Raw genomic sequence first — 25,159 nt, forward strand, 5'->3', positions numbered from 1 at the left:
GTTCATGTGAAGATGAGAGTTCAGACTCCAGTCACAGAATAGTCCCTTTAGTGTTTTGTTCAAAGGCAGAGGCCATTGGAACCTTCTGACGCAGCTAGGGCTTGTTGCTGCTTTTCCTCTGGTAGGGAGAGTTCTAATTTGTGATACAATTTAGTTATGCGTAAGGATAAAATGTCAACTGTTCTGGGCTCGTTTCCTTAAAGCTATTACAGGAAACATCTCAAACATTGCAAGTTAATTAACTGCAGACACTATTTAGTTACCACTATTAAATCTGTTGTATCATTATCTATATATGGACTTTTATCTTCTGAAAGCTGTAAGTTAGAATTTGTCCTTTTACTTATCTGGGCCTAGGCTTGCTGAATACGTTCTCATGCCTTATACAAATGACAAGGCAAATAAAACAAGCCAGTATACTTCCAAATTTGGTTCACAGAAATTACTGGAGTGAATTTCAGAGTTTCCTTCCAGGAAATGCTTATTCCAGTGACCTCAGCAAATCAGTCTGTCTTCTCTGGAAGATCTCATCCTGTAACGCTGAGATAATTCACTCTCAGATATGTAGTCTAAACTGCATTAAAACATGTTTAGTCACCGACCTCTTCACTGAGCGCATGTAGCATTCCTCTTTCCTTGTTCCTACATGACAACTTTCTGATAGCAAAGCAAGAGGGGATTAGCTTGTACAAAAAGCCAGGTTCGCACGAATAACCTATAACTGTTACAGTGACAGAGATGTGTACACTGTGAATATAAGTTATGGGAAGAGTTGCGTCTTCTAGGTGCTCCAGTTCTCACTCTAAAAAGAAACAGCAGGATCCCAGTGCATGGACGTAACTGCACTGACACAAGATTGATGTAGTTGGTCATATCAGCGTTGCTGGCAATATATTTTCCCTTCATTAACTCCCTTGCTTTTCAAGAGTCCAAGTCTCATTCCTGTTAAAAGAAAGAGCTTATTCGTTATTGCCTTTGACATGAGGCCTGAAATAATTTATATACATGTGCCTGAATGTTTTGTTACAATGAAGCCTTAAGGATCTGCAGCTGTACTTATCTGGAAATCAAAGGATGCTTTGCCTTAGAGTGTGTAGGTTTGAATTTTGAACATAGAAAGCTTGCTGATGCTACGGTTACGTTAAAGAAGCGTGGCAAGCACTGCCTCAAGGGGACTGTGAGAAATGGTGGACCTGGCTTGTTAATTCTTCCAGTAAGAGGTGACTAGGGTAAGAGATGCCTTAAATAGGCAGAGGCTGTTCATACAATTACTTCCATGAGATGAATGTGCCTTGGTGGTCAAAGTAGTACATGTTGTTTCAAACTGTTAAAGAGCCTCCTTTGACCTGTTTTATTGAGCCCTGATTTGGAAAGGGGTGGTGGGGAGGGGAGGTGGGAACAAGACACAACAACAAAGAATAAGATATGTCTGACTTGGTAAAATGTGGGAAAGAGGGAGAAAAAAATTAGCAACTATTGTGAAAGTGTATTCAGCTTCTCTTGGTGCATGACATAGCTTGGAGTTTCTGTACCGTGAGCTTTGGAGAGTTTAGAATGAAATAGTTCTTCTAAAGTCTGAAAGTGTTTCAGATATAATATGTTAACCATCGGCCCATGTTAAAAATGAATGTGTAGCAGTTAAGCACAGTCACTTTTGATGCTTACAGACCCTGAAGATTCTAGCACCTGAGTAACAAAGAACTTCCTCTCTAATGCTGTTTGTCTGATGATACTGATCTTTGGAATGGGAATATCCTAACTCATTCCAATCTTGTTATGCTGGAGCAGCTCTGTTTGCTCTGAATACAGGGAAATGCGGTAGAGCAGTGCTGGAGAACACCTGCTGAGAACAGAAGTACAATGCAGTGCAAGTTCCCAAGACCCTGGTAGTTCAGCTAACGGACACTGCGTGCCTTTAGTGTTTGAACATCTGTTTGGTTAGTAAGCCCCAAGCAAATGAGTACCTTGCTCTTTTTAGGACAAAATTAATAACATTTGAACAACTTGTTGAAAATGTTTTGGCCCGGTGTAATTGTAACTAGCCCAGCTGTACTATAGTAAAGCCAAGCTCTCTATTATCTGAATGGATGGAAGGCAAAAGATATTTCTCATCACGTTATAAGCCAGATATAAAGCAGTTGAGTTACAAGTCTTCTGGATCATAGGCTGTTTTTAATAAGTCATATTCAAAAGGTCTGTCAGCCCCTACTATTCAGAGAAAATTGTCTGCTTGGGCCAAAGCATTCTCTGCTCTTGAATGAATGGCTAGGTTCTGCTTATCAACCTCTGGGCTGGGGCGAGCTGCTTATATGGAGAGTGTCTGCTTAATTAATTCCCTTTGCAAAAAGCAGTGTAGGTAGGATTGAAGAGGGATGGATGAAAGGAGTGAGAAGAGTTTGTCCTTTCTCTTTTAGTATTTCTGCTAGTGTTTCTGCACAGAGCTGATGTGGTCTAGCTGGTGAATGTCCATGAAGTCAAAGTAATTGCTAGGTATAAACTTCCTTAGTTGTGAAGAAGGGGAAAATGGTCTGGACAAACTCTGTAATAGAATTAATAGTGAATTAATCCAACCAAGATGTGCTCTCATAAATGGCAGCACTGTCTGAGACTCAAAATATTGACTTGGATTAAATGTATAAACATTCGTAAAGACATCAATAAGAGTAGTAAAATTTTACACGGAACTGAATAAGCTGAGTTTGATCTTAATGTTTGATGCCAGAAAAGTTAGACTCACATTTACTTCTCAGATCTTTAGTGATTTTCTAGTTTTTAAAGTGGAAAAACATCTCAATTTTACAAATCACAAGAGTACTGGATAGTTGTCTCTTAGCTCTACAATGATATCCTTCCTCCTTTTTTTAAAATTCTGCAACCATATTTGACTGTTTTGTCTGAGCTATACTAGGCATTTCTAACACTCTTGTCAAGCACATGGTTTAGTTGTCTCTTGGCTCCAATTTGTAATCTGGCATATCTTTTTGTCTCTGACTTTTTTTTTTTTTAATGATAAGTCTGAAAAGTTTATAGTTCATCTGAGTAATTTGCGAGGTGTCCTCATGTCTCAGATATTTAGAGACCATATTAGGGAAGGTCTGAAGACCCAGAGAATATAGTTTATGGGATTTGTTCTGAAAGTTTAGCATGCTTAGTGAGTTTGTAAAACAACTTCACTTGATGGCTTGTATCTTATGCAAAGCTATAAACAAGATGAGAGTGGTCAGATCTTGGCTTATTCACGTGAGTACTTTAATATAATCTCATGGGTAATATGAGGAACGTACATTTATTTAGGTTCATGGATACCATCTATTCTGATGAGTGACTGCTAGGAGAAGGTATCCAGATGTGTAAAGATCATATTGTTTTACTATTTTTTCACTGTTCCAATTGACACCCCTGAAATGTCAGGTAGTAGTGTAGTGGATGAGGAAGAATTACTGTTGTAATTATAGCATTCTACCTGTATATAGAGAAATTCTATGACATGTGTGGCACAACCTGAACAGGTGTGCTCTATTCTTAGCTGGATTGTCACTGCATCTCCCTTTCTGTGAGATATTTAGCTGTGAAATGTATCTGCCCTTGCATTTTTGTAGAATCCCAATTAATAGGAACACCTTCAGTGGATTAACAGTATTGTCATGATTAATCCGCTACGAATTTTTAAAAAGTGTATCAGGATCTTTCTACAACATTTTGTTTTCTTTCCCCAGTTTATTTTCTGTATCACAAAGAAAACAGAGGCTGTTGCATATTCATGTTGTTGTTTTGCAAATTAGAAACCAAAAAGGCAAAGAAAAGGGAAAAAAAAAAAGCAGCTCATGAATGGCTGCAATGGCTGCATCTACTCTGCCGGGTGATGGTAGCATTACTGTGCTTCTCTGCAGTGGAACTACAATGTTCTCTAAGCAAAATGTAGTTGGTTGTCAGCTCTGGGGGGTGATGCTGGCAGCCTAAACCTTCAAAGGTGAGAAATAGCATCTCTAAAGGGAAGCAGATCTTTAGGAATGTGAGAAGTAAGCATTGACTAGGCCTCATGTATATTTACATTGGAAATACCTACATGAACACTTAATTGATCTCACCTTGGAACCTACAGCATTCTGTTTTTCACTCTGGAGCACAGGGCAAACATAGCTGTGTGGCAGCTATCTCAGGGCATGCTCACATCTTGCCCTGTGTTGTGCTGAGTGATGTTCCTAGAAATTTATTAAGCTGAAATCTAAAATTCCTGGTTATTGCACAAGATACAGCAGCTCAGATTTTACAGAAAAACCCAGCTGTCATAAGAAGTACAGTTAAAGCACAAGAGTTGTCATGATTGGACCTTCTGTAGTGAATTAACATCTGACTTGCAACTTTGTTAGTGAAGTCCTCTGACTTCACAGGGAAAAGCACCCACCCCCAGGAGATGGGATTAAATTCTGTGTTGTGCCCACTGCAGTGTAAACTGTGAAAGGAGTTGGACCCAAGGGAAGCTACTGCTCAGACTCTCATACTGCTTTTTCGTGGAGCTCGTTACACTCTTCTCATGTTTCTCAGGTCACACCAAAGCAAGGCACGTTTTCCTGGCATCAGAAGAAAAGGACAGAACTACCTGTTAAACACTCATGGAAGACAGATGAGAAAACAACCTCCTCTGTGAATGTTAACTCTCTCTTTTCTTGAGCTTGTGCAGTTACTGGGCATGTTAGGCTTCCATGCCAAGAGACTGAAGAAAACTTCTGATTTCATTCAAGTTTGCCTTTCTTAAAGCAGTGCCTGACACCTGGCAGGACGCAGAAGCAGTCTGAGGCGCTTTCTGCTCATGGGGAATGATGGAGCTCAGCGGAGGTTCCTAGCCCAGCCCAGCCATGGCAGCACACTGGAGCAGCAATCAAAGGGAACCAGTGGCTTCTGACAAATGTCACCAAGTATTCTGACAATTATTCTCATTGGCAGCATTTCAGCTTCTTGTTTTGACACTCCCCTGCCTTGTCCTTTGATATCAGAGGTCTTTATGTTAAAATAGGAACTGTGCTTCTCAAGAGATAATGCCTGTAGGATGGTGTGAAGTTATCTGCTGTCTCTGGTGCTGCCCCTTCAGGTGTTCTTGAATCATCATGTGGCTTAACCCTGCCTCAGGTTAAGGGATTTCACTTAATGTGTTTTGTTTGTCACGTGTGAATACATGTTAGAATGACTTTTATTTGCCACTTGGTTTCTAATACATTCTGGATATTCAAGTCTTTACCTTCACCATGTCAGTAACTCACTGTTTTTGTTCTGGAAAGTTGTTTTTTCTGTTTATTTTAGTTGAAAGCTGAGATTCTTGTCTGTCTGCTGTTTCCAGCAGGTGAGGCTTTATGAAAACATCACGGATCTGACAGTGTCATTCTAGATGTGCAGTGCTCAAGGGTGTATTATACTGGGAGATGACACTTCATACTGTGCCCTTTCCTGACCAGGAGATTAGGAAAGTTTTAGAGCAGCTCCATAACTACTTTTGGGTATTTCTGGAAACGTTCAAGCTTAAGAGATTCCCAAGGAGATTCTTTGGCTAAAGACTGAATGTCAGAGCTATGTGAGAAGACTTCACTGTTTTTGGAGTGACTCTTTGGAACTACTTCTGTTATTAAAACAGGGGAAGTTAATCTGGGCTCGTATTTTAGCACCAGGGCTTTGCTGAAGGCAAGCTGGCTTTTAAAGTCGTTTTGAGACATGAATCTCCATCAAAGGCTTTGCACTTTATGGTGGTCTGAGCATAGAGACCAAAGATGGAATTTCTTGGTCCTCATCTTCATTTGTAGCAGCAGATTGAGTCATAGCTAGGGTAGGCTCTAGGAGGGGAAAGATTGTTGATTTTATGCAATTTGCTACACTGCTTGTTAGCTTTCCAGATTGCAGGAGTAGAAATAGCAGTTGCTGTACCAGAGAGAACTGTAAGCTTTCTCCTTGGCAGTGGCAAAATACAGAATCTTTGAGAACTTAAATCAGTGCTCCCACAGGGCCTGAGCGTCCATCTCACACTAAACCCTTTAAGGGCCGAACAGGAATTTTACAGTCCTTCTGAATCCAGTTAAGACTTGGAAAATGCAGACCCTGCCTGGAGATGCAAGTGAAAAACTGCAAATGAAATTGAGAACAATGCCATTGGGCTGATGATCTGTGTGACTTTACATGTGGCTTTCCCAGCTGTAGATATTATGTTAATGCAGTTGTCTAATCTTTTTTGAAAGCCAGTACAGTTATAGTACTCCCTCCTTGCCTGTGGTCATAAATTTCTCAGAGTGATATGCTGCGTTTTTTATTATTATTGTAAAAGAATATCTGTTACTTTTTACTGCCTTTTTATAGCATGAAACAGAATAAATCGGCACTTCCCAATCTTGCTTCACAGTTATTAATGCATTGCTTCACTTGTAGTCTGCAGTCAATCATCTCTTCTTCTTTGCTTCCATCTTTTTCCAGCTAAATATTCCTCTAGTCTTTTCCTGTAACTTCAATGTATGTTTGCCTCTTGAGCGTTAATTTGACTCAGCTGTCTAATTTTTTGAGGTCCCTCAGTATTATTTTGTTATACATTTGTTAGCGAGTCAGATTTTTTGGCTGGCTGCTCCAAAAGTCTGCCTGGTCCTCCTGCTGCTCTCTCCTGAAGCACTGCGAATCCCAGCCCAGGTAGGGATATGATCCCAGCTCTCCAACATGTTCCTTGTAGCTGCTCCAGACTTTGCTGTAGTGAACCTGATCTTCCATTTCTCACAGTTTGTGCTTGTGTCAAACAGAAATTATCTTAAAGCATGTTTGTGGGGCAGCAGGGAGCTCCATAGTGCAGCAGCAATCACAGTGTCACTGAGATTTCTTCATTATCCCCTGCAGTATGTTGGATCTGCAGCTCAGCATGCTCTGGCCAAAAAGTGATCCTATGAGAGCTGCTCTGCAGTCTCCTTTTAGGCTTCTTGAGAGGCATTCTCAGCAGAAAGTGTTTCTTAGTGAGTTGTTATCACCCATTCTGAGGATGCCTTACTGTCAGTGTAACTGCACTCACACCTGGTGTAACCTTGCCATCCACTTTGTTACTTGCAGTGTACAAGCAGAAGGTGCAGAGTTGACAAGGAATCTCCTGAGAATTTCTCATAATGATTACAATCAATTTTCCCCTGTTCTGTATAAAAACATCTAAACAACATGGGGCTTAAAGAAATATGAAATGTGAACCTTTTCCTTAGAGCAGGAAGCACTTTCTTGTTTCTTGTAGTCCTGATGTAGTCTCTTAGCATTTACCCTTCGTTTTGCCAGGAGTAGATCATGTTTCTCAGGGTCTAATTTCTCAATTAGGAGAACAAACTGAAAAATAACCCTATTTACTAAGTCTTGGTGAAAAAAAAAAAAAAAGAAAAAGAAAAAAAAAAGTGTACAAACAAAGGTAAATAAGAGTGTGTGAGCACATGCCCAGGTGGAATGGAAGCAAGGAGTGAGTCTTATTGCCGTAAGATATGCTTGCAATTTCATCGCAACATGTAACTCATGTACAGAGGGATCAGGGGAGCATTTCCTATAAGTACACAGCTCGTGCATAGTGTATTTGTGCTAGCTTTTCTGAGTCACCTCATGGAGTGCACTGTTTCTTTTCCCATCTCCATCTGTTCGTCATTTCAGACTCTCAAATCACTGGAAGCATGCTATTGATTTTGAGATGTGTTCTCTGTTTGCTGTGTATTTCATGCAGCGACCTCATACTGCCAGGAAAAAAAAACAAACAACTATTTCAGGACCTTCAATCTACCTTTAAAGAAAAGAAAGATGTCTGCTACCATTGCAATTTATTTATAATCCTCTGGGAATACTGCAGCTGAAAGAGATTCACCACTGCCATAGTGGGTATTGATCTCTGCAGAGCAGATCCTTGCCTTCCTGGGATAATTCAGCCACTTCACACTGAAATACAGACAGTAAAGGATATGTTCATCCATTTCTTAGTATATGCGCAAGAGCACCAAATTATAACAGTTGTCTGTTTAGCATGTTGTGATTTCATTTGTAGGCAATGCAGTCACTGAATTAGATCCGACAGATTCTGCACTGGCAACTGTACATCTGCCTGCCATGCCCCATTGCTCCAGCAATCCACAACAGAGCCCTCCTGTGTCATTCCACAGCTCTATTTCTTATTTCCATCTGTTTGTCATTCCGTAGTTTTTTGAATCACGAAGAGACTGCTATTGCTTCTGAGCTGTGTCATAAGCTTGTCGTGACCGTTTTGTTTCCTTCAATAGCTCCCTTAGCCAGGCAGTGTAGTTGGAAGATACAGTAAGAAGAATTGACAACTTATTCCAGCTGTTGTGCTGAAGCAAATGCCAGTAGCTCTCCTGCGTGTCTCCCTGCTCTCGGTTCGCATTGATTTTCTGTTATTCTTGGCAGAAATACTGAGGCCTATTATTACAGCCACTTAAAATTAAGGGGGCCTCTTCTCTTGAAGTGTTAGAACAAGAGAGGTTTTACCATTATGGGGATGAGGAAAATAAGTGCTTGTACTTTAAAGGACTTTTGATATAAAAGCAAAGGCCAAAAACCTTATTCCCGTTCTGAGTTTTGTATGCTTCATCCTTTCTGTGCTTGTTGAGGTGAAATTCACTGCCATCATTGTTAGCTATGAAGAATTATATTCACTGTGAAGTTAACTCATGTGGCTGGAGTTAAAGTCCCAGCTTAATGTACAGCCTCTCAGTGTCTGTCTCAAGCAGCAACGAAAGTTCTTATGCCCTAGGGCTGCAAGTGTTTTGTGGGGCAGTCAGCTAGATACATAAACACAGTCTGTCTTGCACAGTCCTGTCAAGATGGAAAGGAGGGTTGTGTGCAAGCAGAAGTTCTCTTCCCCATTCCCTGCTACTCCCTCCCAGCAATTTTATGGCTCACAGCTTTTTTGAACCAAGAGTGGTGAGCATGACCTTAGTGAGATTTTTTCTTTTTTTTTTTTTTTCCCTCCCCTCCCTGGTATGAGGGGCAATTATTTCCTCCTAGAGAAATGCAATCAATGCCATGTCCAGAGGCCAAGTCACAGTGTGTTCAACCCTTTGCCTTGGTCACCGACCTACATTTCATTCAAACACTTTGGTAAATAGTGGCACCTCTTGTGTTTTTGAGATATTTATATAACAGATGGGGGAAGATTAGTACTGGAGGTATCTCCTACTATTTTGGGGCCTGGGCTGCCTGCCAGTTTTACTTCTTGAGAAGCAAGTGTTTAGTTTGAGTATGAAGAGAGTGACTCATTCTCCTCCTTGACATGCTTTAGTATGTGTAATGAGTGGTGATTTACACGGGGATGCACTGAGGCTCTGCTTGAGCTGACTGCGCTTGGGACACTCTAATCTCACGTGCAAAGAGGAAATGAGTTAATCTGCAGTTAAATATAGAAGTGCTGAAAGAGGTGAGGGTGGGAGGGGGTGATTCTAATCTCATGTAGGTTGGGGTCAGGAAAGAGTAATGTCTGTATCTAAATGGTATTACCCTGCAGTAAGTCATATGTCGCCTCTGTGGACCTGACAACGTTAGTTAATGGAAAATGGAGACAAAATGAGAATGTGCCTTAAGCTCTGGCATCACTGCAGTGTTGTTCTTTGTTTCCCCTCTTCATGATGCTGACACTTCTTCCCTTTCAAAGGAGAACCACTGGATTATGGAAATAGGCAGTTGTGCATCGCTGAGGACTAAACTTGAATCAGTACTGACAGTGTCTTGGATGCAGGCACAGGAGTTTATTTTCTTATTCTAATATGGTTTCCTGATCAATGAAAACTTCCTTGAAAAGCAGTGTTAAGTCTGCTCCATTGATATCCCCTTCTCTTCTCCCTTTGTGTGCAGACGTGTTCTTAAACTGCATTGGACTGAAAGCTGCCACTGACCATCTGTGACCTGTGTGCCTATGCTCTTGTTGGGAAGGCTGCATTATGGGATGCCTTACTGGTACATATTAGCTGCCTCTGAGCAATTTCTATCTGTGAGGCTCACCTACTGGTTTACCCAACCAAAAAGACTGTCACACCTGAACAGGGAGGGTCCTTTTGTGCTGGGCTGACACTGCTGACCAGAAACTGTGCTGACCACACTGTTGGGGAAGAGCTGAAGGTAGATGTTGCTGGCTTCTTTAGGCAGGCAAAAGCAAGCTGTCAGACATTGGACTCACCAAACCTGGAAGAGGAATTACAGCAGCAGCCAAGAGGAGCTTCTTCTCAGAAGACTTGAGCTCATGTGTTATGTGCTATGTTTTTTCAATACAGTTGAATCCTGAGTAGCCCGTGTAAGGAATTTCTGTTTGGAGATCACATACCATATAGGTCATGTTTGTTGAGCAGTGGGTGAGCAAAGCCAGTGCTTTAAGTAAACTCACTAAGATAAAAGAGTCATCCATTAGAGGAATTCAGTCTTATAATGGAGAAGAGCTAAGACAGCTTTTTAGAATGAGATCAAGTTGGGAATGCGTTTGTTCCTCTCTTGTTGAATTCAGTGGTATACTTTTACAGGGTTTGGACTTGCATGCAGGCTCTTAGTAGTATCACTGATCCCTCTTCTCACTGTCCCAAAGCAGTTTTTATGAGTTGTTCACTCCATAGACACAAACTGAACACTGGCCATCTGTCCATAAGCAGTCCATATACATCACATAGGAATAGTTTGTTAAAATCTAGTAAACGATCAAAAAGTTAAGCCATCTGCAATGTTACTATTATCAATAACAGACTGATTCACAATATTGTTATTAATTGTAATGAGCTAAAGGGTTTTCAGAATCTCATCTTTGCTGCTCTGACTGAGGATGGTGGTGTTGTGTGTGATACTGAAATAGAATGGTCAGGATGGAATGGTTCAGATAAGACATTTTTATAAGATTAATTGATAGCTTTTCTTATCTGAACAACTAGTCTTATGACTTCCAGGATTCAGGAATATTGCCATATCTCAGACCAAGGATAAGAAGCAGTTGCTGTTGTTCAAGACATTGCTCTCATGTTCCCTACCTGCTCATGCTTCTTGCTGGATTTGCTCACAGCTTTCCCATTTGCACAGTGTGCTGAAATACTCTGATAGCCTCCAGCTGATGGGATGGTGACCGACAGTTTGCAATGGCAACACCCTCAGTCCCTCTAGATAAATATAAGTGTCTGCTTCCAGACTTAGAAGAAGTACGGACTAGTGAAAAGAGCATTGTGCCAGGAGTGGAACCATGGTTTCTTCCTGGCCCTGATCCTGGTGTTATGTGATCCAGGGTCAAGTCACTCCTCATCTCTACGCGTTCCTCCTTCATTCATCTTTTCCATTTAGATTCCTTGAAAAATGGACTCCCCGTTCTTACATGGACAGCAGCAAAATAATAATATTGTTATCCTGCTAATCTTAACAATTTAAAGTGGCTCTTTTTCTAAATGGCTGAAGAACTGACCTTCAGATCTGAGTATTGTTTAGAGTTTTTGTTTTTTCTTCCCAACCTTTTGCTTTTCCACACCAAAGCTGGCCCCACACTGATGTATTTGATTATGATTTCATTGTCATTGCACTTGCTTTAATTTTGCAGCTCAGTGCACAAAGCACAGGGTCCTGTACAAACAACGTGATGAAGTCAAGCAGGTCAGCTCCTTTCTCTTTTTATCTCGAAAGCAATGTGAAACTCCTGTGTTTCTTTGGCGTGGCACCTCCAATTCTAGAGCTGGAGGCTGTGTGGCTCTGCTGCTGTCCCACCACCTTCAGGTGGGAGCTCACTTACACAGTTTTCCACTGCTGCCAGTGGGGGCACAGGAGCTGTGCTGTCTGCTGGATCATTGGGTGGAATTGCACTGTGAAGTGTGCAAAATCAATGCACAAACTGCAGTGTACTGAGCAGGTGTCCATGCCTGCATTAGGCATTGCCTGTGCTCTCAGGTGTACACATAGACTTGTCTTGCTGGATCATGCTTGGCCACTGTCCGTGAGAAAAAGTTTTTTCTTGTTTTCTGCATCTCCTTTTTGCTATTGGCAGTGTTGCTTTCTCCACTGGGATGTGGTTTGAGTGAACATGGCCTGTGTCCAGTCTTTTAAAGAAGTGCCAGGTTACTGGTTGTTGATATGAGAAAGGGAAAAGGAGCTGGGTACCTTGTTGTAGTGTGCTACTGTGATGTTGTCAGGCATTGTATCAGCATTCAGAATAAAGAGAAACACCAGGAAACACTCAGTCTTAATAAACACCAGGAAAAATGTGGACCTTGTGATTTTTGTAATTCGCACCTTGTTCCTAATATTCCCTTCCCCTGGCACTCTAAAATGCTCCTTAATCAGATCTGGGTGCCTGGACAGACTGAGGTTGAGGCTTGATGCATCAAAGCAATGCAAACCACAGCTTGTCATGTGCAACAATGCCTTACTGGACAGAGAATCTGAATTTTGGGAATCTCAAGGAATGTTTACACCTTACCATTGGTGTTGGAATTTTATTTATTTTTATTTTTTATTTATAGTTTTTCCTCAGTTTGCTCGATTTCAACACTCACTCTGAACAGATGCTGTTAAGAAATAAGTGCTGGAGCAGGAGCACAGGTTATCTGCTCCCATATGCTGCTAATTGTGGCCAGCTGAGCACAGGCCTGGCAAGCTGCCCAGTTGTGCAGGATATGCCCAGGTTCTTTCTGCACTACTTGGTGGAATGTCTTCCTGAAGAGCATCTTATAATCATAGAAGCATTAAGGTTGAAAAAGACTGCTAGAATCATTTAATCCAATTGTCATCCTACTAACTCCTTCAAGTGGACTTTTCTGTTACAATGGAAATCAAGCTGTAACAGCAGATAAAACAAGAACACAGCTGAAGGCTAATAAAATAAGAATTTAAATGTTGAAAACCTTTTCAGCAATATTCTTCATCTCTGGCACTATCAGATTCCTTCGTTTTGCTGCCACTGGCAGGAAGGGAAGTTCTGTCACTAACAGTAGTGGGTGTAAAGTTTGTTAAAGCTGAATCCTTTTGTTACTCCTGCATTGCTTTTTACCAAAAGTAACTTCCTATGGTTCTTCAGGGATGTATTTCTAAGAGGAAAGGCTGAATGATTAGCTGTCTCTTCTGGATAGGAATACAGCCAGCCATGGTCTGCATGTTTTCCCACATCCTTCTGTGCTCCCTGGCCAGGGGCCAGATGAGAACCTTCTCAGAGCAAGGTCACCACCAGGGCTCCTTGCATCCATTTGTTCTATCCTTCCCCTTTCAGCCTAGCTGTTAGTCCTTGCGATGAGCAACATGTTTTCTTCTTTGAGGTGCTTTTGGTAGCTGTGGCTGTGGCCAGCTTCAGCCTTTTGCTTGAAGGTTGGGAGAGCAAACAAACCATGGATAATGCCAACATGTCAGCTTCTTGTCCAGCTGCAAAACCAGGGCTTGGCCTGCAACTGGAATCTTAACATCATCTTGACACATGCTGCAGACAACCTGCTATAAGATTTGTCTTCGCATAACTGGCAAATGATCCTTTCAAGTGTACTGTCTAACATACAAGGCTATTTGTGTGCTTCCATCTATTCATTTCTACCTGTTGGAGATGAGGAAACTACTAGACTGTACTAGACAGAAAACTGATTTTTTTCATCTTGTGTCTTCCAAGGACTATTTCAGTTCTATTAAAAATCCGTACTGGTTCATTTAAGCTCATTGTTCATGACATCAATGAGTCCTGAAAGAAAACTTGAGGCTTTAAAAAACAGAAAGGAACCTGCTATTACAGGTGGTCTGTGGGCATGTTCTGAGATGGCTCACAGGCAAGGTCTCTGATATTGTCTGAGAGTTTCACCCCTGATCATCACCTTTCCGCCATGCCATGTTTACAAGCTGTACTTCCTTAGCACATCCAACCTCTGAGACACATTGGCTGCCCCACTGGTGTTGCCCTTGGAGGTTCTGGACTGACATTGCTTGTCAGAAGAGGTAACCTCATTCCTCTCAGAGCCCGAATAAAGCACAGTTGGGGTTTGTTAGTCAACCAGTGTAGGTGTGTAACTTGAACCGCTGATCTCCTCAGGGTCTTTCTGATCTTACTACATACAGGCAAATGCCAGGAGGGCAGATTGCCCTCTAGAGAATCCACACTTCCACTCAGTGCAGAAGAAGCCTAGGAAAGCTATCTGACTAATTCAGCCCATCAAATGACATCTAGTTAAGCCTGATAAACGACATGATTAAATTTGAGTGGTATCAATACTTACCTTATTCTTTGACATGAAAAGATGGCTTGCTAAAGCCAGGATGCTGTGTTATTGGGTAAAACAGTAAAGCCGTCTATTGAATCAATGTCAAATATAACTATTTAGATTTAATACTGGACTGGAGTTAAATAGTCACACTTAGTAACCATCAACACTCAGAGTTTGCACAGAATTTGCAACACTTTGCAAATTCAGCCTCTGTGGCTGTCTAGCTGCGTATTCTAACTAAAGAATTTGTCCAAAGAGAAACTGATATATTTCTTAGGGGAACTCCTGGCAGTGGGGAGTTCCCATCATGTGATGGTTACTACTCTTAGCTCCCAGACTAGGCTTTGTGTCAGACAAGTCTATTCATGCATTAGCGATAGCTGAATAAGATGTGCGTTCACTTATTTCTCTGCATTTTGCAAACCAGTATTTTAAATTAAGCTGAAATCAGCAGCAATTTACATTAGCAAACAGGCTGTAGGTTGGGTGGAGGCGTGAGTATTTGTGCTATTCAGCTGTCCTTGCTGCTTGGGGGGATCTCTAGCAGAAAGGCATGAAAACGGATGTGCTTCAGCCTTCACTGGAGACAACCCTAAGGATTGGCTCTTACACAGGGGATGCTTTGATGTGGATCTGCACAGCCTGATGTTTGTACTAACTCTGTTTCCCGCATGGTAAGCAAAGGGAATTAGTTCTTCTATATGTAACAGTACTTCTGTGAACAGCTGATGGCTTTGGGACAGATCTCTCTGTAGATGTATTGGACAGCAGGACCAGTGGCACTAAAAGTGTTTTCTCCCCATTTGCCTTTTGTAGGTATGTGCTGTGACAGAACAGTTGTATGTGAAGAAAAGCTGGAGTGGAAGTCACTGGCAGAGGATCTTGCACTTTTCAGCTGCGCCTGAAGAGTTCAGCTGACTGCGGTGAGCAACCTGCAGGAGGGGAAGGATCTTGTCACCGTCAAAATATCTAGTGCTTGGAAAAGCATCGAGCTCCGAGTGCTACTTTGTGGTAACTCATGGATGCATTTGATCCTTGCTGGGGCAAAAATATTTTAATTTTTTTTTTTTAATCTTTGGATATCTTTCTCATTTCCTGTCTGCATTTGTGATGTCCTTTGCTGTTGGTTTTGATGTTGATACCAGTAAGTACTTTGTGCCTTAGTCTATGTCAGGAACACATGGTACAAGTTAAATTTTGGAACTGCATTGAGAGTTAGGGCTTAGGGTAAGGTCCAGAGTTTAGTAATTGGCCTTGAATGGGTTATTAATCTAAATTTAGTAGCAGTGCATGTGTGCAAGCTTTAGACTTGGTCATGGCTACCATGCATTGAATTAGAGGATAGCTTTGGGTTGTGGCAATATTGGGCTGGATTAATTGCTTCATCTGTAAGACACTGGGCTAGGTTTAAGAGAATATCAAGATTCATAACACGGCTTTGTGTTGATTTGGAGCAGACATAAGCTGTTGGGCTGGGATCAGGGATCAGGACAAATTATTGTGTTGGTGACATAAGATGAGGTCCCCCAGGGGCTACTGGGCTAGATTTGGGGTTATTACCGACAGGACAGCTACAAATACCGGTGAAGATGATCTTGCTTTTCTTAGAAGAGATAGTTTGATTACTATTTTCTCTAAGATAATGTGCAGGATTGGTTGAGGCTTGACAGTGCTGAGATAGGGTTTTGAATTTTTTATTTGCTCAAGGCTAAAGCAACTCAGTCTTTGAAAGCTCTGTATTGAAGTAGAAGTTCCAGATGCAGTTAAGGCTGAGGCTCACATGTCAAGCATAAGACCATTGGTCTCATTCCACTTAGTTATTTCCCCTTAGTTATTCTGATATGGATCCTATTTGTGGTCAGAAAGGCAAAGGCCAAAGCAGCAGTTTTAGAAGACTGAATCTCTGGTATCCAAGAAGTGGCAAATACAGTTCTTTGAGGCTGTTTTCTTTTTCTTTTTTTTTTTTTTTCTTTTCTAAAAAGACTAAGAGCATCAGAGGGCAGTCTCTTCTGTCTCTCCTTCTCTTTTTGTCTATATGGGTGCTGCAGGCATCTCAAATTTCAGCTCTGTATGACATCTCAATTCCTTCCCACATAACACTGTACTGTCTCTTTCCTTCAGTGATACAGAGCCCCTCCAGTTACAGGGGAGGAAAGGAGTTTGCATAAGCCTCTACTGAACATGCAGAGGCTGTTGTCAGCCTGACTGTGCTATTTCTTTTAAGACCTAGTGCTCTCTGAGGGATGAAAGCCTGTGCTATTGAAAAGAAAGCTAGAGAACCTTTTAGAATGTATCAAACTGAGTTTTCTGTAATTTTCCTCCTACTGCCTCAAAGCAAAATTGCAGCACCCTGCTGTTGAACTGACACAATTACTAGCAACAAGAATATATGTTATTCTTGTAGAGCTGAGCCATTTTACACCAAATCTGAATTTGATCCTGTCCTTTGGCTGCCAAAGGGCTGTCTCCCCTTTATGTTTTTGCTTTAAGAGAAGGGAACTCCGTACTGAGTTTTCCTCCAGGTGGAAATATGCACTATGTTGTCAGGCATTTGTCTGGAAAAAAGCATCTCTAAGAAGCCTGGATTGTCACAGATATCGCGGGGAGCCACAGAGCTTCCCTCTATGCTCAGTCCTATGGCCATTAAGTGATATTTAAGGCATAGCACACCTGTGCTTCAATGAGCACCACAGCATTCAGTACTTATACTTGGTTAATCCACATAGAGATTTGGAGGAGGATGGTTTAATCTAACCTCAGTTCCTGGTTACATGGAGCTTTTAATAGCTTTTTTTCTTATCCTTTTATGTGAGAGAAAATACTTGCTTTTTTGTAGTCTGAGTCTTCCTTTTGCCAGAAGCTTACGGGAATGAAGAGAAGTACTTGTACACCGTGCTATGTTGTGTTTGTTTTTTAGGATCTAATTAGGACACCATGTTATTTTTTAACTGCTATGTACTATGCAGATCAACTGTTCAATTGAGACCTTTAGCTTAGACGTCTGGCTGAGACACAATTGCAGCCCTGACGAGTTGGACCAAAGGCAGAAAGAGGAAAAAGTACATATATAAATGATGTGAATAGTTTATGAGGGTGTTGGATGCTAATGGGTGAGAGATCTCTACCTCAGCACAGCTGTATGAAAATATTTATCTAGCCAGGCCATCAGGAAGCAAAGTAAGTCTAAGGGAACAGTGAGGAAATCCTGACTATATCTTTTGCTTTCTTAGTGGAGGACCTAGGTATGGAAATGCTACTGAGTCCAAGGCTGTCTAGCTGATCCATTCGTTTCTCTCTAAAAGGAGAGAAATTACCCATACTGCATGCAGAGAAGTGCTGTAGAGATTGCTAAAGATTCCTGTGCTCACTAGCGGCTGTGTTTCCCAGGGCTTGTGGGTCAGTAGTTGCTGTCCTCCCAGTTCTCTAATTCACTGCTTCAAGTGAAAGGTGAAGGTTACCCAGATGGGCTGCTGTAAGGTGCATCTAGTCCTTTCACTCCTTTGCCTGGAGACAGAGCAGGGTGACTCCTAGAGGAAGGTGTTGCACAAAACATTGTTTTGGCTTCAGCTGGTCACACCACCTGCCCATTGTGGACTATAAAATAGGTTGAAACAGTGTAGTACTGCACATAAACCAGAACAGTGAGAATGAGTTTGTAGAAAGCAGGAAAACAGTTTTATTTTTTTCTGTTGAACTTTTGGAAACAGATGGAGAGTTGATGAGGCAGAGATGCTGGAAGGGACAGTGTGTTTCAAATTTTTTCCTTAATTTCTTCCCAATCTGTTCGTAGATTCATAGCTCTTGCTTATTTGCTACAGGGGAGTTAGTGTAAGACACGAAAACTTCAGTTCCCCCAGGTCTCCAGAGGTAGGTGCTCACTAGAGGCTGTTGGGTTGTTGTTTTTCACCTAAGAGACTTCTGACATACAGGATTGTGGGAGCAGCTCATGGCCTGATGGGCAAGATCTTTTCTTACTTCGTTCCAAGTTATTACAGTGAAGGGTCTAAACTTCCTGGAGAATGATGACAACTCTAGAGTGTCTTGACAGAGTCCTGTACTGACACTAACAGGCCAGTCCTGCCTCTCTAAATAACCAATGGTTGTTTTTTTGTTTTTTGTTTTTTTTTTTTAATTTATTCAGAAGCCAAGAGGAATCAGAGCTGAGCAGTGCACCTACCAGCAGTCATTATCATTCCTTAGTCATCCAGTTACTGTTTCTCTCTCTGACAAGAGATATTGGTGTGGTGGAGAGGATGTGAGGAAAGATTGGCTTTTCTTCTAGTCTTCTTGGAGATGTTTAAGTAAATTTCCTTGCATTGAACATATATTTGGGTGTTGCCCATAGAGGACATATGTAACTTTAGTGATGCCTTCAAATCATTGTGGAAGCCAGAGCTGGTGGGAGAGGAATGGGTGAGATGGGATTGTTAAACCTTTCTTCACTCCCAAATGCAATGACTTGCTGTAAGATCTGATTACCTTTTCATTAGCTTTCATAGTTACAAATGTATCTGGTTGATAATCCCAGACAGCTGGCTGAGTTAGTCAAATCCACATTTCTCCTCTGCCTGATGTTTCGAGTCTGGATATTTATTAATTGCATATACAGTAAGTGCTGCAAGCAGGACTGCTGGGACTTTATTTCTGTGAATGCACAAACTTCTCTGCTGGAAAACATGTTACCTCTTGGCTTATAGCTTGTTCCTGGAGGACAGAGGACCAGAGAGCAGTCTGATTTTATATTAGATCCTTTTAGTATTTAAAAGGGAGATACAGGAAAGAGGGGAACAGACTCTTTAGGAGGATCTGCGGTGATAGAATAAGGAGAAATGGTTTCAGGCTTAAAGGGGGTAGATTTAGGTTGGATGTAAGGAAAAAGTCTTTTATAGTGAGAGTGGTGATACACTGGAACAGGTTGCCCCGAGATGTGGTGGAAGCTTCGTACCTGTAGTCATTGAAGACCAGGCTGGACCACACTGTGAGTAACCTGATCAAGCTGCAGGTGTCCCTCTTCACTGCAGGGGATTTGGGCTAGATGGCCATTAAAGGTCCCTTCTAACTCTAAGGATTCTGTGATTCTATATTGGCTTGTCTTTAGCAAGGGTGCAGAGAGGTGCATTGCAGGAAAATACTGAGATGAATAGACAGCACAGTCTGAATTTTCTTTGTGGCTGCTTCTCCTAATTCCCTTCTTTACTGCTCTCTTATCTCTTCTTAAGCCACTGTTATTAGAATAGCTAGTAAGCTCAACTGCTTGCCCAGAGACTGACAAATATTTAGTATTTTGAGCATTTAAAAAAGTGAGTGAATTTTACCAAAAACCAGCTTATTTGCATGATTTTCTCCTGATTGTACCTTAAGGTTAATTCAAGCCTCTACAGCACAAAAGTTGGTAACTGTTGATAATAGTTGGTAAAACGCTGGTAAACAGCTAATGCCATTACAAAGCTTTTATATTGATTAGGTTTATTCAGTTACTTTCACTGCCAGGAGTGCCTTTCACTGAATTACAGACTGATTGGATCACTAAGGATCAGATATTGGTAAGCTAAGCTTGTTTTAAGAATTGTCATCTGTTGTTTTCTGTATTAGTGGAGCAGATCGTGCAGTTACTAGACAGTGTGCACCAGGAGATTGATGAACCTAATCCAGGAATCACACTGTGCAGGCTTTACTTCTGTTTTACCTGAGTATAAGTGGCAATGCTGGGTGCAAAGGGGTAGAGTTGCTGGTGTGCAGGTGAGGATGTATGTTTCCTTGACTGCATGGTGTAACTACCAGTAGTTTCGTTAGGACTTGGATAAGCATGACAGTCCTAAGTTTTTCCTCCTGCAGTATTATTTAGCAGGCCCTTAATTTTACAGAATTTCCTGGACCATAGACAGCAACTGTTCAAGGTAGGGCAAGGCTACACTTTTTGTTATGTGTGAGAGTGTAAATGGGCTAACAGCTCAAGTCTGAGAGTTTAGATGAGCTAGCAGCTGGGGAGAACTGCTGCTCAGGAGGCTGCTGAACAGCTGATTGCTCCCAGCCTCTGTCAGCATGAGGCATTGCTTCCCAGCTCCTGCTCACTTGTTAGTTCAATGGAAACCTATGTCTCTGCCTGAAGTCTCTGAAGATGTTGACCTCAGATCCTGATCAATTATAACCCTACCAGGTAGTAATTTTGGTTGTTTTAAATGATAGATCAACAGCCTATAGAGTATCTCTTATTTCCAGAAGGGACACTGGGAGAGTTCCTCAATTCAATAAGGAAGCCAAATCATGCTTTTGCTTTTCTCAGCAGTTTAAGAACGATTTCTAGCTGTTTGTCTTGTAGCCTACACTTCTCTCTTTCTCTCTCCCCACTTAACAGGCTGTCTGCTTGTTACAAGGGTCTCTTGCTAGCCCTTAATTAGTCCTATGGATTTGCTCCTACTATGAGATTATGTGCTTATCCAGAGTTGTTAAAAGGCTTGTATGCATCTTTAAATTGAGTCTTCCTCAGTCTCTGGTGACAGTTTGAGCCCTTTCACACCACAGGGATCAGTGTGAGCGCTTCTCGAGTCCTTGTGCAGTTGCACTGCACTGCCTGGCAAGCAGCAGGGGCTAGCTGCAGTGCTGCACTCTGCAGTGACACTGGTTCCTGTAGCTCTCAGCTGTGGAGAACTGTGCTGTGGGGTTTGTGCTCAAGTCTCAAACATCCCAGAGAATCAGGGAGTTGGAGGTTTGTGGCAAGCTAGGGCTCATCTCTGAGCACAAGTGTGCTGTAGAAGTATCCCAACCAGAACTGGGGTGGCTGTTTTGTAACAAAGCAGACGCTCCAGCCCAGCAGGACCAGGATCCTGGGTGAGTGAGTTTTCTCAATCATGGTGTTGGGTGTAACTCTAGCAGCAGCATGTTATTTTGGCTGAGTTTTGTTTTGTGAGTCAAACCCCAGTACTCAGAGGAAACTGAGGTAAAAACACAAGCATGATGCAAGTACGCTTGCCACCTTCCTCATTCTGCAGAAACTTCATAGCTTTTACTTAGAATCTCCCAGATATTCCAGAAGAACCTTATTTTTTTAGGCTGCATTTCACTGTCCTATGGCATATTGGAGAGGCATAAAAGAACTTGTGTGGCAGTGTGGTATTTATTAAAACAAACAAACACCCCTGTTGATTGTGCAGCATGATTTGTGGAGTAGCTTATAGTGAAAGTAGCCTGCTCCCTCCTGTGAGAGAGTCTGTGTATGGATTTGACAGCAAAACAGATATGATGAGGGTAGGTTTTCCACGGGCTAGGGCAGTGGTCTGGAATGTCCTAGAGCTGGATCTGTCACAGTTATCCCAAATGCTTCCTTTGTTGTGCAGATTATTTTGGATCCTTCCCTACTTTGTCTCTGCATAGGTGCTATTCTCTCATTCATTAGCTGATATTTTTGTCGTATGGTTTCTGCCCAAAAAACTCTGTGATCAGGCTCCAGAGCACACTTGAGAAGGAGATAAAGGAGGTTTTCTTTGGGTGGTGAGAGAGTTCTCCTGTTTTGTACTGTTGTCTAAACTAGTGTGTTTCAAGTAATTGAAGGTGATGATTGCACAGTTTACATTGGACAGTGTTGTGTGGGATTTTTTTTTGGTTTCTTTATTTTTCCTTATCTTTCCTGGTTTGCTGTTTTATTAGGAGTTTTGTACACCTGACTTTTCAGGGGCTAGAACCTGAATCCTAACCTGAATGTTGTGAGTACCTCTGATACTTACTGGGGTAGAAGAATCCAAAACTCCAAATCTGAGCCCTCTGCAGAATAGTCTTTAATTGTGGGCATGGGAACCCTTTGTTTAGTGTAATCAGATACTGCAAAGTACATGTTTAGGAATGGGGATTGGTCTTTTTGAAGCAGAATTTTCCAGCCACTTCTGGCCCCTTTAGTCAGTGTGCCAAGTCAGAATTGTGCCTTTATTGGCCAAGACTTAAACACTTGATGAGAGATAAATATCGGGGTGCTGAATGTATATTTGGCAGGAAATAAAACGGGGGCATGCTGTAAATCGGAATTTCACAGTGCATTGGTGTGTATTTACATATGTAGCATTTGGAGTTGTTTGTTCTGTCCTTTGCTAATGTTTTATGGAGAGTATGACGTTAGCATAAGTGTTGACCCACTTACTAACCTTCGCTCTGTGCCCTCTGCAATCAGCAGCTCAGGACACCTGTGTTGCTTTCTGGGCCTCACTTGCTAGGAGATGCTTGACTTGCAATAATTATCAGTACATTTTTTCAGTCCCCTGGTTTGACAGCAGATCAGTGACCATATGTGAGTATTTGAGGCATCACAATCCAGAATCAGGCTGCGGGCAAACAACACCCCTTGCCATCCTGAATGCACCACTTCCACCCCAGTGCAAGCCTATGGAGTGGTGGAAGTGCTAGGGTGTGGGACACTGTAGTATGTCTTGTGACTTAAAACATCCCTTCATGCGAGCTACGAAACCCATGGCGTGCGCATCATGTAACATCTAGTAATCATTAAAGTGGTTTGTTTCCCTGTGTGACACATGAGGATTTATGTGAGGAATCTCAGCTGCCAAGTGCAGAAACTTTAGCTGTGACCCTTCAGCTCCTACCCATTGAAATAGGATCTACCATGTCTACTGCTAATGAAAACATTCCTCCCTTGATAGGCAGATACTCTCCGGTTATGAAAAAGAAAGAGGAAAAAGCTCTTTTTCAAGTACTTCCTGTATGCTTTAATCAAGTATTTCTACAAGGCTTGCTTGTTGCTTCCCTTCTGTAGTGCGTCTCATCTCCCTGCTACCACAGAGTCATCTCCCAACTTTCCCTCTCTTCCCCAGCTCCAGAGCTGCAGGAAGAGCCAGCATTGGGCCTGATGACAGTGGCAGGCGAGTGACAAGCAGGCTGGGTGGGGGTGGCTGATGATGAGCAAGCCTAGTGACAGCATGGTGTGACTAAGAACCCGCTGGCTAATAAAAGCACAGGAGGAGGAGGAGCAAAGTATTTAAGGGTGCCAGGGAGAGAGAGAAAGGTTTCCACAATTTTTTTGGTACACTTCAGCAGCCAAGTGACTGGGCAACACAGTGAAAGGCTTCCTTAACTCTTATGCTCATATGGGATGAAATTAAGGGGCTAAGAAAATGGCACCATTAACTGAAAAGTCTGAATCAAGGTAAGAACACTGCTGTGTTTTTTTCCTAGTTAGTCAAAGCTAGCCTTCCTGGAGCTGTTATAAAGCCCTGGGAGATCAGTTCACATGGCACTGGCACCTGCTAATGTGCAATGAGTGGGTAGGTCTGCTGGGCTACACTCACTGACTTTGAAATTGTTTGATTCACATGAGTGGGTATTTCCAATTGCTGCTTGAAAAGAGAGGAGATATCTAGAATAGTCATTTTGTGAGCTTGTGTCCTGGATAAGGGAACTGAGCAGGTCCTAGCATCTGTACCCAAATTACTGCATCATTCTTCTGACTAACTTTATGTGAAGGAGTGGTTGAGACTTATTCCTGAGAGCTGAGTCCAAATCTATTGCTAAAATGAAAGTGAGGAGAGTGGATGTGGAGTTCTCAGCAATATGTCACTTGATTCTTGAGGAGTCAGAGGGAAGCGAAGATGAGATTTGGTTTCTGAAATTTGGCATTCTGCAATTTCTGGAGATGTTTCAAATGTCAAACCATTGTTAACCCAGAAGTTCAGTTTTCTCAGAATGTTTTCAGTACCAAGCAGAGGAGCAATTGCTGTGTTCTTCATTCCAGCATGTAAGTAGCTTTAGAGGCAGCAAGGTGAGTGGCCAGGACTTTAGCCTGAATTCCTGGCAGGTGTGGCTTTGCTGTCTGGCCTTGGACGTATTACGGGAGCCAGCCTTCTGGGTTTTGCAGGGGCCTTTTTGTGCCTGTATTCAGGCAGATGAATTGGTTCCAGGGAAGTTTCTTTAGAGTAGTGCCAAAGGCTAAGGAGAACAATCCTGTCCAACTTCCCCGTACATCCTCAGCCTTGTCAGAGGTGTGTTGGAAGAAGGGGTATGGCTTACTTCCTTCATACACAGGCTAGATTTACCTTGTTCTGTGATCTCCTGGAGATCATTGCAGTTGTGTTTATAATGAGAACAACTTTCGAAATGGCTTAGATTATTCTGAAGGCATCATAAAACACTCAAAGACTGACATACACGCCTTGTTTACCCTGTTCTGGCTTAGTTAATTTCAGACAATACATAGAGCAGAGGTTTGAATCTTCCATCTCTATGCCAAATGTTGCTTACTGAGTGTTTGTGAAGAGGTTGAAACGGCGCTAACAGAGGTCATGATTAACAGCTGTCTGATACAATTGCCAGAGTGATGATTCAATACCAGAGCAACTCCTCTGCCTTGCAAAGCTAGGAGTCTCAGGATGTGTCTGAGATGGTAGAAGGTGATCTGTAGTATTAAGGTATTTATTTATGGTGTTAGAGGTGCACAAGAATCTTTCCTCTACAATTATTTCACAAAAATTAGGTTATTTGGAATCTGAACTTTGTGACACTAGTCAATTGTTAATTGGTATTTCTACTTAATAAAACTTCCACTTATTTACTGCTTTGCTATTTGAGAGCGTATGACAGCAGTGAAGGCAGCCTTTATAGTCTGTGCTGTACAAAATCATGCAAGAGAAGCTGCTGGATGTTGTTTAGATGATCTAATTGATTGTATTTACAGAATGCCATTCACTGTATTAAATGCAGTGTAGTGTTTGTGCATGTCCCTCTGTCCTGTCAGCTGAACGGATCCATTGTTATATGTAATTAGGGCTTCTGGAATTTGGGTCTGTTAATTTACAGCAATTCTTCTGCAGACACAAGTGTCAGAGGTGTATGCAGCTGAGTGCAACACACAGAGCACCCCAGCTGCGCAGATGGTACAGATAGTCCCAAAACAGCTTGAACTAAATGAATCTTCTGCTTGTTCCAGTTGAAGTATAAAACCAGCATGCTCTAGGCTAGGTGAGATTGCTACTGTTTGG

The 25,159-nt window shown here is 42.0% G+C and overlaps 1 protein-coding gene across 48 annotated transcripts in view; it reads left to right on the top strand.

Annotated features, from left to right (window-relative positions):
- Positions 1 to 25,159, top strand: part of SORBS1 (sorbin and SH3 domain containing 1) — a 162,506-nt gene that overhangs the window by 63,940 nt on the left and 73,407 nt on the right. For 9 of the 48 annotated variants that reach the window (XM_042863422.1, XM_042863426.1, XM_042863444.1 and 6 more), the window contains exon 1: positions 23,187 to 23,331. In XM_042863422.1, the coding sequence (XP_042719356.1) occupies positions 23,300 to 23,331 (32 nt within the window). In that variant the 5' untranslated portion in view covers positions 23,187 to 23,299. Of the gene's footprint in view, positions 1 to 15,002; positions 15,110 to 15,176; positions 15,198 to 23,186; positions 23,332 to 25,159 lie in introns of those variants that run through there. The other 39 variants (XM_042863436.1, XM_042863440.1, XM_042863427.1 and 36 more) reach the window with 12 other exon arrangements.

This window comes from Lagopus leucura, unplaced genomic scaffold, assembly GCF_019238085.1.
Source record: "Lagopus leucura isolate 7727_CA_CO unplaced genomic scaffold, USGS_WTPT01 Super-Scaffold_739, whole genome shotgun sequence".
Taxonomy (NCBI): domain Eukaryota; kingdom Metazoa; phylum Chordata; class Aves; order Galliformes; family Phasianidae; genus Lagopus; species Lagopus leucura.